General features: G+C 43.1%; 1 protein-coding gene across 1 annotated transcript in view; it reads left to right on the forward strand.

The window, feature by feature from the left end:
* The first annotated feature begins 319 nt into the window (after positions 1-319).
* The window catches only part of lrit3b (leucine-rich repeat, immunoglobulin-like and transmembrane domains 3b), a 40,135-nt gene continuing 26,095 nt past the window's right edge, over positions 320-14,359 (forward strand). Inside the window, exon 1 of the mRNA XM_086128147.1 lies at positions 320-510. Coding sequence (XP_085984273.1) covers positions 401-510 — 110 coding nt within the window. The 5' untranslated portion in view covers positions 320-400. The remainder of the gene's footprint in view (positions 511-14,359) is intronic.

The following is a 14,359-nucleotide window of genomic DNA, read 5'->3' on the forward strand; positions in this document are numbered from 1 at the left end:
GAAGTTTTGACACAAACCTTTATTTAAATAAAACAAGTTTTGACACAAACCTTTATTTATATAAAACGAAAATGATTCTTGAGCAAAAAAAAAACAATAAACAAACAACAACAAAAAACATAATTCAAAAGTGCTTTTTTGGCAATTGCTAAAAAAATACCTCTTTTGTGTTGGTCTGGTGTTTATTATGTGTTGTCTTTCAGATCTTAAAGGCTTGGTGTTGTGATTTGTTATTCTGACTGAACAGCGTGGGATTACATGCTACTTTTAAGAAGCGTAATCCCAACTAATCTGGGATTCAGTTTCACTCTAAACTGTAGATCGCAAACTCAGACTGGACAGGAAAGACAATATGGAGATGCAAAGCGTCTGTGTAAGGACAATATTTCTTGAATGAAAGATGCATTTGCTGGCTTTCCTTCACATTCCACTATATCATTTCTTGGTCGTCCACTCCTGCCCATCTATATGTACCTGCATTTATGGGACCACAGGCACAGCAGACCTCAGGTTGAGTGAGACTTTTTTCACTTATTTGCTCCTTTGAGATGTATTTCTTTTGTGTTTCAAATATATCGTATTTCAAGAATGACTCTTGTTTCCTAATTGTATCCATGAATTTATTTCCAAACCCACTGGAATGTTTTCTCTCTCTCTCTCTCTCTCTCTCTCTCTCTCTCTCTCTCTCTCTCTCTCTCTCTCTCTCACTCTCTCTCTCTTGCTAGCTTCCCCCCTTCTCTCATGTATTAACGTGGACAACATACGCATCTAATTATGCACTGTATGTCATCACATTTTAATCGTACAGCAATATTTGTCTCAAAAAGCAAACTTACTTTTTAATTGAACTGAATTTTAGTGGATGACTGAAACAACACAGACACAAATGCACAAACATAAATGGTGTTGGCTCGGAAAAAAATTATTACATTTTATTACAAAACAGCAGGAAAATAAATAGAAGCAAAGGAGTAAAATGTTTTTGCTTCTAAGATGCAACAACTGGTGTTCCCAAATTCTTAAAGTCGATAACTGTCACAGAAAGTGGACTCAGACAAGTCACTTCCATGTAAACCAGGCATGTCATGTAAATCAGCAAGATCTGAAAAAGCTTGATAGCAATCCTGATCATTTGAATCAGGTGTGTTGGAGAAGGGAGACATCTGAAACATAGAGAACAGCAGCCCTCAAGGACCAGGTTTGGACACCCAAGATGTAAACAAAACTCCCTTTTAAGCTATACTTTAAATTGTGCACTTAATTCACACAAAGGCTCATGGGGCATATGCTTATGGTGGATAGAAGTCAATATTGAACGACCCCGTTAGCATCCAGCTAAACGTACAGCTGAGGGCAGCCATTACTTGGCGTTATCCTCCCAAGATTAAGGTGTTTGGCAAAGACAAGTTCCTTCCCATCGGTTGTGTGGCTGTATCTCCAAAGGGACTTGAAACCAATATGCATGACAAAAAAAATGCTGTAATGGTACTCTTGCCTGTTTTGTGTGTGGGCAGCATGCGATCGGTTCCCAGTCAGAGATGTGGGTGTGTATGGTTGTTCGTCTCTGTGTGTCCCCCATAACTGTCTGGTAGTGATGGGTCCAGCGATACCGATGCGTTGACGCATGCGTCGGGCTCACAGAGCAATCCACGTGTCGGTGCCTGCGCTGCTTCATTACATCACGTGATTGACACGTGAACTGCACCGGCGCAGTCTAGACTGCATCGGCTGCGTCGACACAGTCCAGGGGGCGTCGACTCAGTCCAGGGGCCATTGACGCAACTAAAGCCCGCACAGTGTTTATAAGGAAGTGCGTCTGGCGACACGATGCCGACTGCCGAAACAAGCCAGACCTCACCCTCGCTCGAATAAAAATATATGTTTGGGCAATACGGAAAACACACTGATGATCAGAAAAAATGTGTCCGTCTGACTTCGAGCGTCGTGTCAGCTGACATATAATAGGCTATTATTATATGAGAAGTGCTGTATGAACATTTGTACTGTACGTCATATTCCAGTTGATTGTGAGGTCCCGCCGATAAGGGGGAGGAGTTCCAGAAAGTGACTGCGAGTGAGCACACCGCATGTTTGATGACTCTGCCACATTGTTATTAAAAGTCACATAAAACGTAAACCTTGTCTGCTGACCATCATTACATTGGCTAGACTAGCTTAGCTGTTGTCATAGTTCAAAGCTTAATATGTGGCGTGGGTTGGATCGGCGCCGCGAGTACGTGCTCGCGCTCACGCGCGCACGGCAGAGAGCAGCGGACTATCGACTGTTGAGACGCGCTTCACTCGAGTGACGTTGCTACAGTACGTGCATATTATGGAGCAGCTTCCGGACAAACACAAATTGTCCGCCGTGTAGTGCCATTTTGATCTCCTTTTGGAGAATAAGGTATTTATTAAAATCTCCTTGTCTCACCAAGTGCCTCTCGGATTTTTGACATGTCTTATTCCACTTTGTGTGTGTGTTCTCCACAACAGGGGAAATAGCATGCATTAAACGCAACAGACTGAAATTTAAAACACTGGAGCATCTTATTTTTCTAAATCAAAACTTGTGAAGACAAAGCCCACAAGCATCCTCATTCACATGATTTTCACATTATTGAAACACATTGAATCATACAATATGAATGCATGGATGTGAATGATATTGTCAAGGGTCAAGGTCATCTTTATTGTCAAATATTCTTTATGTATGACATGCAGCATAGATGAAATTTCTTCCTCTCAATCCTCAGTGCATATATGCATGCAAACATGCTGTGCATTAAACACACACAGCTAAGAAAGGATAGCAGCTACACTGTATAAAAAAGACATGTAATCTGAACAGTATAGACAATATAAACAATATAATCAGAATCAGAATCAGAATCATCTTTATTGGCCAAGTATGTAGATCACACAAGGAATTTGTCTCCGGTATAACACGCTGCATTAGTATCATCATAAACAACAAATCAATGAACCATTTTAGAGTAACCAGTAGCAGTATTTGTAGTACAAGAAGAGTGACTACGTCAGTGACTGTTTAAGGAGTTAATGGCTAGAGGGAAGAAGCTGTTCAAGTGTCTACTGGATTTGGTGCGCATGGATCTGTAGCGTCTGCCTGAGGGGAGTAGCTGGAAAAGGTGGTGGGCAGGGTGCGGGGGATCCAGGAGGATTTTCCGTGCCCTTGTCTTGATTCTTGCAGTGTGCAAGTCCTCAAGAGTGGGTAGGGCGGTGCCAACGATTTTTTCCGCCGTCCTAACTGTCCGTTGAAGTAAACAGCATAAACAACAACATAAACAATGGTGCTTGTGGCTATTGTGGGTAGAGTGAGGTAGTGCATTGTATACACTTCATCATCAAATCAGTCTGTTCAGTCTGTCAAGTGGGTTGGCTGCAGGGATTTTGAAGGTCCAGCAGGTGGCAGTGGTCAGCGACACAGTATCAGCACAGTATCAACACAGTGTGTCATTTTGTCGACGCGCCTCTAATTAAATGCCAGTGGCTGGCAACCAGTTTAAGGTGTAGGCTGCTTTTTGCCTCAACTCAGCTGGGCTGGACTCCAGCACCACCTGCGACCCTGTACAGCAGAGGTGGGCAAACTACGGCCCGCAGGCCGGATCCGCAGTACACAATTAAGGTTCGATGTAAATGATTGCATTCATTTCATTTGGACTTGTAATCACAGGTATTTCAACGCCAGGTGGCACAGTTACTTGAAGTTGCAGAGCACAGGGAGGGAGGGGGAGACGATACGGAAGCCCGCAGTAGCGCTAACTCAAGTAACTCCGCTTGATACGACGGAATAAGTGTGTCTGCGCCGCTATTTCCAATCATTGGCTCCAAAACGGTGACATGCAAGTGACTCTTTATTGGAGTGAGTTTTACTGGAATTGCGAACATTTTTACATCCTGTAGATCATGGCATCCAAACGAAGAGGAACAGTCATGGCCGCAGAAGAGAAAGTGAAGTGTATCTGATTAAACGAAGTGGGTTACAAAGTATGAAACATTCAGGAGACGCTTGGAGTCTGAAAGACTCAAATCTACGAGACTTTGAAAAACGAGGAAGCGATTCTCGCTCAGTCCGATTCTGGGTGTTTCCATGCTCAGAATGAATTGCTTGTGGCTCGACGGACAGTCAAGGAAATAAATGTTTCCTGGAATGGTTTGACTGTTATCGTGCTGAAACTTTCCGCAAACTGCACCACTAATATGGGGGCAATCGAGTTCCACAGCGCTATGGGCATCGAAGACTGAAGCATCCCGTGGCTGGGTTCAAAAGTTCGTTGCACGACATCAGCTGAGCAACACTATCTTGTGTGGTGATAGAGGGGAGGTCAAGTTCGAGACAGTGAGTGAGTGTAAAGAAAGCCACCAGGTCTTTTACTCGTCTCATTTTGTAGCAAACAGTTTTTGGGCAATATATTGTTGCACTCTGTTGCTTATGTTGTCACACAATTAGCTGGCAAAAAAAGTATGGTAAGACTTTAATGCTTTTGTTCTGTTGATGTTTGGTATGGACTGTCAACATATACAGTTTTTTTATATGTACCGTATCTTGTGCTGACCCGTCCACCTGTCAAATTTAGAAATCAATGTGGCCTCCGAGCCAAAACATTTGCCCACCCCTGGGTTAGATTGATTTCTACTGAACAAGAAAAAAACAAAACACTGAAACATACTTGCTTGTGTTTTTTCTACATTGTTTAGCAGTTGGGACAAAAAAATGTGAGTTATGTTACATTATTACTGGCATACAAAGATATTGTGCTATCTTCATGGCAAAGTTAAAATCAGAAAGCATTGTAGTGTTCATTTTACTGAAAAAGAGTTACAAATGTTGCACAATTAGAATTGTTTTGCATAATTTCACTGAAGAAATCGTTTTTCTGTAAAATAACTGCACTTTCATTATCTAGCAATAATACAGTGAAACTCCTCTACAACGAAATTACGTTTACAGCAAGAAATTTTTCACAACAGGGGGTTTTTCACTGTAGCAAATTTGATCTCAGATCTAAACACACACACACACACTCACTCATCCTCATCATCACTGGTGGAGTCATCTGATGATCCCAGTCTTCATGAATGACCATGATCTTTTGTGGCTGAATTATCTTCTTATGTGGAGTCACTGGAAGCTTCATTTCCACTTCCAGTTGACTGTCTTTCCTCCTCTTCACATCTTCAGCAATCAAAAATCTCAATTTTTTAAATCTTGGGTCCAAAGCAGCTGGCAAGATTATGTTATGAGCTTCACATTGAAATGAGAATAGTACCTGCCACCCCTCTGTGATGTGTTCTGCCTCTTTTGCCAGGGATGTCTTTATTGATGGAGCTTGAAACTCTGAACGCAGTGTTAATTTTTTTAGATTTTACACCAGCTAGAGAAGAGCAGAAGAATAACTAATTGTTCCCCACTCTCGCTTCTTTAAATGGTTGGCTCCTCACTGAGGTTACAATGCTCGAGCTTTAAATCGAATCGGTGTTTGGCTCTTTGATTTACTGAAAGATCAGAAAGAGCTGCGGTCACAGAACGTCATTGTCCAACAAACCTGGACAGCATCTCGTACGTACTGGTCCATTTAGTACTTAGATCTGATCATCAGCAGATGCATTCCCATTTGTCTCTGCTTTTCTTTATGTAGTCTCAGAATTGTTTGTTATTTATTCATTTGTTGTGTGTTCACCCCTCACACCCAATAGAATTTATTTTGTAATTTCCTCGCTTGATTTATTGTTTTGTTGCATTATTTTCGCTTTTCTTAGTGCCTTTGTTAATTTATGTTTTTTCGGAGGCGGTCTTTGAACGCCTCTCGAACCGAACCAGATAGTGATGGGAATTCCGGCTCTTTTTACAGAGCCGGTTCTTTTGGCTCGGCTCACTCTCTCTCACTCTTCAGCTCCCAAATGGCTCCTCGGTTTTTTGTTGCTTAAATTAATTTACTATCAAAAATAATGTAAAATTATAATAATAATAATAATAATAATACGTTTCATTTAAAAGCCACCCAAGGACACTGTACAGACAATACAATGTAAAAAAAAATATATATATTGTATAAAAACAAGACATAAAATCACAAAACAGAGGAAATGGAATAGTTATGTATTGTAGGCAGTCCTGAACAAGTGTGTTTTTAGACGGGACTTGAAAGTGGAGAGAGGTGTACAGTTTTGGAGGTCTGGGGGTAGATTGTTCCAGAGCTTTGGAGCAGCGCGACTAAAGGCTCTGGCTCCCATGGTGCTGAGGCGGGCAGGGGGCACTGACAGGCGGAGGGAGGACGAGGATCTGAGGGAGCGAGTGGGGGTATGCACCTGAAGTAGGTCGGACAGTTAGGGAGGGGCCAGATTGTGGATGGCCATATATGTATATAGGAGCAGTTTGTAATTGAAAGGTGGAAGAATTCCACTATCCCCTTCACTTTGTCTGTAGTGGGCTTCTTCACCTTCAGAGCATCTCTTACAACCAGGTTAAGGGTGTGTGCAAGACATGGGTGAAGGGTCCATTTCAGAGTTTTAATTGCTTTGATGATGTTAGCTGCATTGTCGCTAACACAGCAAACCGCTTTGTTTTCCACATGCTTCTCTTTGGCCACTTTGAGCAGCTCCTCTGCTAAGTTCCCAGAAGTGTGTCTTTCACTGAACTCAAAACAATCCAGCAGACAGGTCATCATTTTGAAGTTTTCAACAAAGTCACATGTAACTGACATGTAGGATGTTGTGGTCAGTGGCGGTTCTGGGGGGGGTGGGCAACGGGGGCCAGTGCCCCTGTAGCACTGATTCTGGCCCCCCCTGTGGCCCCCCCTCCGAGCGTAGATTACGCAGTCGCGCCGAGTCTCCGACGCGAAAGGTGGAATCAAAGTGCGTGATTTAACATTCTAGTCGGACCCTTTAGTGCGCTACGCCACTTAAAAATGAGCGGTAAAATGAGAAGCAGTCCGCAGAGAAGGAAATTACCACGACACGAGTGCTATTTGCTTGTGTGTGTGTGTGTGTGTGTGCGTGTTTGTATGTTTGTGTGTGCGTGTGTGTGTGTGTGTGTGTGTGTGTGTAACTTCTCCCATTTTATTTTAATTTAACAGGATCAATATATAAGACATTGCCTTTTAAAATTTGGATAATTATATGCATGTAAAACATCTAGCTTCAGTGTATTTGCAATTTTTGTCCCCGGCAGGCTGGTACCATATCATCCCCTGGCTTGAATATTCTCAACAGATGGACATGGCATATTGTTACGCTTGCAGACATTTTAGCCCTCCTAATACAGTTTTTTTCTCATCACTGTAATGTTATGACTACAATTTCAAAGTTTGAAGAAATAAAAAGTCAAATCAGATTTTGAATCTGTCTTTTTAGCCCTGGGTTGAATGTGCCCCCCCATCAAAACCCCTGGCCCCAGCCCGGCCCCCTCAGTGAAATTGATCCAGAACCCCCACAACTTGTGGTTCGGGATGTCCAGCAGTCAGTTGTTAGACAAACAGCTGTGGCTTTTTTGACCCGTTCTTGGAGTGCAGCACGTTCTCTCATATAGGCCTGGGATGATTCTTTGGGAAGGTGTTTTCCTGCTTGGAATTGCATAGTCATGTTTCAGTTTGTGACCAACAGGTGGCACTGTAGGGCTCCCCCTGCAGCTGCACACCTGTTGGCCATTTAAAAGGACTCCCTCCCGACCACTCATTGTCGGGTCATTGTTTGTTTTTGTTCTTTTTTTTTTTTTTTCCAAGATGGCGCCCGAGTAGGCAGCCTTTGGCAAGTGCTCTTCAAGAGCCTTGCTTTTTTGTTCTTTTTTGGTATTTTTGTCTTTTTGTTTTGTCACATGTTTGTTGTTTCATCGTGTGGACCTGATATGGACTGTTTTCAGCGCTTTTTGGCCACGACATTCGTCAAAGGAGAAGTATCTGTGCTTGGTGGTGGCGCCTTCTCGGCAGCACGCCTGTACCAGCACAGATGTTGATTGGGAGGAATGTCGGCGCCATTGACTGTCGGTGCTGGACAGACCTGGGGCGCTTGTGTTTTTTGCGCCTGTAATGGGCAGCATTTTTCACAACCCCGTTTTGTTCAGTGGCTATGTCGGCGCTGTTGGACAGTCGGCGTTGGTGCGGCTGGATGGATGGCTGCTGAAGTTGAGGATGAGGAGAGAGGAGCGTTGGCGCAGAGCGCCGATGCGTATTTGGAACTGAGAGTCGCCGCTTGGAATTGAAATGGATTTCCATGGGACAGGAGAAGTGAACCAATCTCTTTTTTCGTAAATGGATGCTACAGCTTCTTGTTGACTTTGAAACTTAGCTTGTAGCCGACGTGTGCACATATTGAGCAAGATGTCTCTGATCCACTGGTTAAAGGACACTTTGATTCTCTCCTCTTTCATCTCAAACTGCTTCAAACAACAAAGCGTGTGACGGAAAAGTGGTTAGGACTGCACGACTGTCCGTGTTTTATGTTATGTTTATTATTTTACTTTATGTTAACTGTTTTGTGAAGCGCTTTGTTACAGCTGTCGCTGTTGTGAAAGCGCTATATAAATCAGCATGTATTGTATTGTATTGTATTGTTTGTGTTTTTGCTGTTTTGTCTTCAGTCATGTGTTTTGTTTGATACTTTGGACTTTGTTTGTTTTTGATTTAGTTTTCTGAGTTTTAATTCGTGATGGGAAAATGAAGCCTCATGAAGCAATGAGGCTTTCCATCCAACTGGTTCGTTCCTGGGTCGAAGCATCATGAGGCTTTATTTGTACAATTGCGCCATCATGTTGAAAATAAATGTCTTGACAGACAGTGATTAAAATGATACCATGGATTTGATGTAGAGGTAAGATCGGGCCAAAAAAATACAGCCCGACCCGGCCCGCTGGTATTTAAGCCCGACCCTGCCCGAGCCCGACCAATTAACTCGATTTGCAGGCCCGAGCCCGAAGCAAACCCGACATTTCCTATTGCATTTGTGATGACTCGGGTGGAGGAGGGGTGAATTGTGATAACAAATTAAAGCCTGTCTTTTGTCACGAAATCTAAGTTAAACAAGTCTGCATTATTATTCATATCTTTTAAACATGTACCGTATTTTCACGACTATAAGGCGCCATTAAAAGTCTTAAATTTTCTCCAAAATGGACAGGACGCCTTATAATGCGGAGCGTCTAGTGTATGAGCAGAGTTCCAAAGCATGACTGAGAGCGCTTCTGGCCAACATGCTGTTTATATAGAGAAAAGGCGGAGTGAGTGACGACAGGCATGCGGAAGTCCGCCAATGAGTGAAGGGTGGGCGTGTAAGAGGATGCTAAAGGCACGTCCCTAGCAGGTACCAGTCGCCAATGAGGGAAGGGTGGGCGTGTAAGAGGACGCTAAAGGCACGCCCCTAGCAGGTACCAGTCGCCAATGGGTGAAGGGTGAGCGTGTAGGAGGTGAAGAGAAAAACGTGAGTACATTGTAAAATGGCTAAATAAAGTACAACCGAACTCAGTTTTGCTTCCGTTGCCTTTTTAAAAACGTGTTTTTAGCGTGCGTGCATGCATGCCGTATGTTTAAACTGGCATATGTTTTACCATGCCTGGCTGCGCCCAACAATCAGTGATGTGTTCCTCGAGCCAGTCCTTGGCCTCGAGGACCGGCTCGAGGACCGAAGGTCGGTCCTTGATCCTCGGCCTTGGCCTCGGAGTCAAGTCCTTGGCCTTGGGTTGCCGGTCCAAGGACACAACGAAGGATTTGAGCCTCTAATCCTTCGTCCACAGAAATATAGTGGGCCCGAGGACCGCAAAAATCATGAAGAAATCAAACAAAATCCATCCAGGGTAACCCATGTTGATGACATTATCTGGCGCTTTAAGAGGGGCGGGGCTGCCACTGACAGGTGACAGTCAGTGCAACGTGTAAAAATACTGTGTAAAGCCTTTCTGTAACAGTGGTGTCTTTTATTTAGTTATTTTTGCACAGTCGTCACGTTTGTGCGATGGCACTAGAATGTTTGAACCAAGTAATTTGCGTTACAGGGAGTCAATAATGTCGGCACTTCACTTCTGGGTTTGGCCGTTGGGATTTGGAGTCTTTTTGCTCGATTCCAGTTATGTTTGCTGAATGCTTTCTCATGTTTGGAATAATGAATATTGATAATACATAGTTAAAAATCATGGTTGATTGAATTATTTTTTATTATTATCGTGAAGTTGAAGGTATTAATTAATGTAGTATTAGTGGTAGTGGTAATAATCGTAGCACTCAGAGAATGTTTAGAGATCAGCCATCTCGTTACCTCTGCGTCCCGCGTCCTAGACGCATAATTTTCCCACGGGACGCACAGTTCCAAACACTGTGCGTTTTTGGGATGCAAGGAAATTTCTCAGTCAAAACAAACAAACAAAAAAACTACGGCAAGCCTGAGGATTTCACAGTAACAATCGTTACCGGTAGCGTGTCGTTTCCGTGGCGTCATTTTCACGGTACCGAAAAATAGTTTAACTATAAAAGTCACCGCACTTGAGTTGACTGTGTGATCAATGTGATTTCACTGCGCCTTTATGTGTGTTTGTGATGTGGTGTGTTGTGTGAGTGTGTTTCTTCTAATTTACTTTTGTTTTGTTTAGTTTTCAGTGTTGGGGGGACGCAACAGATGACGTTATGTGCGCATGTGGGTTGCTATTTTAGTCCGCAAACTGAGGAATCGCACGGATGAAAGTTTGAGATGGCGGCGAAAAAACCTCACCAAGGTCTACTAATTACGATATTTAAGAAATGGGAATGCTAGTCTGATTTTTCGTATGAATCGTCCAAAGGGCGTATCACTAAACTCACCTGTGACGTATGCACAGAACGCGAGAGCGAGATACGACGCGAGGCACGATTACAAGGCAAGTTGGTCATTAGATTTGTAGGCTAATCGCTGTGAAAAATTTTATGAAACACTATTTGTTATTCTATAATTTACTGGTTGTAGTATGGTAACTTTATGAATAAAACATTCGTCACAAGGTGTAGTCATGCTAATGTTAACTGTTGGTAGAACTCATGATGACGTGTGTTAAATTCTTTCGTCAAATTGATCGTAGATTACACATGCATCGTCTTGGGAAGAGGATGTCAAGCCACATCAATACTTACCTGTATTAATGATTACCAGTCAATTAATCTTTACAGTGTGAGATTGGAAAAAAATACTCTGATGATGTCACATGAGTACACCAGTTTTTGATCCATTTATTTTTTGGACTAAACCTGGAGTACACAGCTGCTGATGTAATGTTCATTGTTAATGCATAGTTTTCAAACATTGACCCTTGAAACATTATACTTTTGAGTTTCGGAATTCTTGATTATCAATATCAGTCAAAATAGAAAAATGGGTTCCCATGATGAACGTTTACGGAACCCAACATTTGTTATCGTGGTTTCCCATTGGGTAATCCGACGGAACCGAAAAACGGTTACCATGAATTTCCAAAATCCTCAGGCCTGCTCCTGAATTATTTAAATTTTTGCATCATTTTTTTATCATTGTATGTATATGTTGTTGTTTGTGTTATTATCATATGCAATTGAATAAGGAGACCCTTTCAGAATTCGAAATTTGGGACTCTCTCAATGCATAATTCTCTTCAAATTGTACTGATCGGTGGACTGTTACTATGTGCCTGTGCAGGTTATTTGTGGAGCCTGATCGATGGGATATTTTAACCTTGCACAGCCTACACCACAGATGTCAAGGTCCGGGGGCCAGATCTGGCCCGCCACATCGTTTTATGTGGCCCGCGAAATCAAATCAAGCATGTCAAGTTCCATGATGCTTGCTAAAGTCTGAACCAAAATTTCAAATTGTCCACAAAAACAGTCATTATTCTTGACTTCTGATTTTAAAACTAGTTATTCATTAATTTGTTGTGCGCTGTATCTGATATATGTGGAGGGGATTAAACTTTTATGTGGTTTCCCCAAATTCATAATGGCCCTCCAAGGGAAACCGTCACTAAAATGTGGCCCGCGACAAAAATGAGTTGAACACTCCTGGTCTACACTCTGCCTTTGAACTATCAATTAAGTTGAAATGAGTCCAAATTTCACTGCATTTCTCACCTTTCCACTTTCCACCTATGTCTCCCTGTCTCTCCTGTTCGTGTGCTGCTCACAGTGTGCTGCTGTGTGTCTCTAACCCCTCCTGTTTCTTCTCACTGCAGCGTGTGTGTGTGTGTGTGTGTGTAACCCTCCCCTCCCTCTTCTACCACGGATCTTGACCAATCACGTGCGGCTTTAACCAAAGGGGGGGAAAACAGGAGAAAAAAAAAGTCGGCTCCTATTAGGACCGGCTCCCTATTAGGAGCCGGCTCCCGTCGTTCACTTCAAAGCGCCGGCTCTAAGAGCCGGTTCGTTCGCGAACAACACATCACTAGAACCAGAGAAGAGAAGGCACGGAGACGGACAAAGACGTGTCTGTATTTGCTTGAGTGTTAAACGAATTAATAAAGTGTATGTTTTAAAAAACCAACACGACAGCTCTCTTTATTTCAGAGCTGAAACATTTAAGTTGAGCACAGTACAGTCGGGTTGATTTTTCTTGCAAAGTTGCGCCATGAAGCTCACAAAAGCCACACAATGAACAACAGTTTTGTTGTTTTAGGTGTGTCTTGTACAACTAAATTCAGAGTGTGTCCCGAACGTCTCAGAGAAACCCAGCCATGCTTGCCTGTGTAACTTGTAAAGTTGAGAGTGATCATCGCAGTTAGCTTCGTGTTGCGACTTGCTTGCTTCGCTTCGTCTAGCAAGCGCCTCAACACATTTTCCCGACCCTTCCAATTCATAGTTTTGTCGGAACATGCAGGACCTGGGACCCGCTCTGCTTTTTCGCCATCTCCGATTCGTTCCGACGATGATCACATGGTCACTTCAGGTCATTCCGGGAAACAACAATAGATTGACGCCATCCTGGGGGAGTGAATGGGTGGTTTGGTTGCCGGCTCGGCAAACAATTACCGTATTTTCTGGAAAAATCTATTAATAATAATAATAATAATAATACATTTTATTTATAAGCGCCTTTCAAGACACCCAAGGACACTTTACAATAACAAAAAACACAAAACAATACGGGTAATCGAATTTATCGATCTCAACAAGTGACAGACAAATATGCAGCGACGCCACTCGAGCGAAGCGCGCTTCAGCAGTCGATAGTCCGTTGCTCTCTGCTGTGTGTGCGTCAGCTAAGCTTAGCTGTTGTTTCGGCTAGGCTAGCTTTTTGTTGTCGTAGATCAAAGTGTATTTGATTTGTGATGTCGGTTGCTGGTTGAAACCAAAAGACGTGCGCGTGCGGACATGTTGGCGCGGACGCACACACAGCAGAGAGCAGCGGACTTTCAACTGCTGAGGCGCGCTTCGCTCGAGTGGCGTCGCCGGAGAAGCCGGAGTTCCGTGTTTGGGTCGGAAAAATTGCTGGTGATTATATATCGACCTACTGCCGAGTGTGCAAGAAGGGCATCTCCGTGAGAGGTAAAACTTGTCATAGCCTCCTGGTCAAGTCAAATGCATTGAGGCACACAGCAAAACAGAAGAAAATTGATTGCCAAGAACTTGCAAAAGAGATTGAGGAGAAAACTAAGTCACTGTCTGCTATTCCCTAATTGTCATATCAGTTTCATATTTGTCATTATAAAACATGTCTGATCATTGAAGGTGAAATGAGGGAAAGTTATAGGGTTGGACCATTTGGGATTTAGACTTCTGACATGCATTTCAGCTGTTCAGGTATACTGGATACTGCGAAGATGGGCAATCAGTACGACTGTTAGTGAAACTAGATTTTTCTAAACCCTGTCCAGGTCAAGTCAAGTCAACAGTATTTATAGAGCACTTTCAAACAGCCATCGCTGCATACAAAGTGCTGTACATGGAGCAATTTAACATGCACAATAAACAGTAAGACAAATCGGTAATAAAGGCGGTAGAAAGCACCAAACAGTAAAACCAAGAACAAATCTAAGTCATGCTGAGTCGAATGCCAAAGAATACAAGTGAGTTTTGAGGAGGGATTTGAAGATGGGCAGCGAGGAGGCTTGCCGAATGTTCAGTGGGAGGTCATTCCAGAGAGAGGGACCAGCAACAGAAAAGGCTCGATCCCCTCTGAGCCTCAGTTTAGTTCTTGGTACTTCTAATAAGGTCTGGTCCACAGACCTGAGGCGCCGGGCAGGTGTGTAGGGGCGGATGAGCTCAGAGAGGTAAGGTGGCGCGAGATTATTCAGAGATTTGAAAACAAATAAGAGGATCTTGAAAATAACTCTAAAATGAATGGGGAGCCAGTGAAGGGATGCCAGAGTAGGAGTTATATGCTCCCTCTTACGAGTACCAGTCAAGAGGCGAGCAGCGGC

The sequence above is a fragment of the Hippocampus guttulatus genome, chromosome 13, assembly GCF_054856545.1.
Source record: "Hippocampus guttulatus isolate MCC_2025c chromosome 13, RoL_Hgut_1.0, whole genome shotgun sequence".
Lineage (NCBI taxonomy): Eukaryota > Metazoa > Chordata > Actinopteri > Syngnathiformes > Syngnathidae > Hippocampus > Hippocampus guttulatus.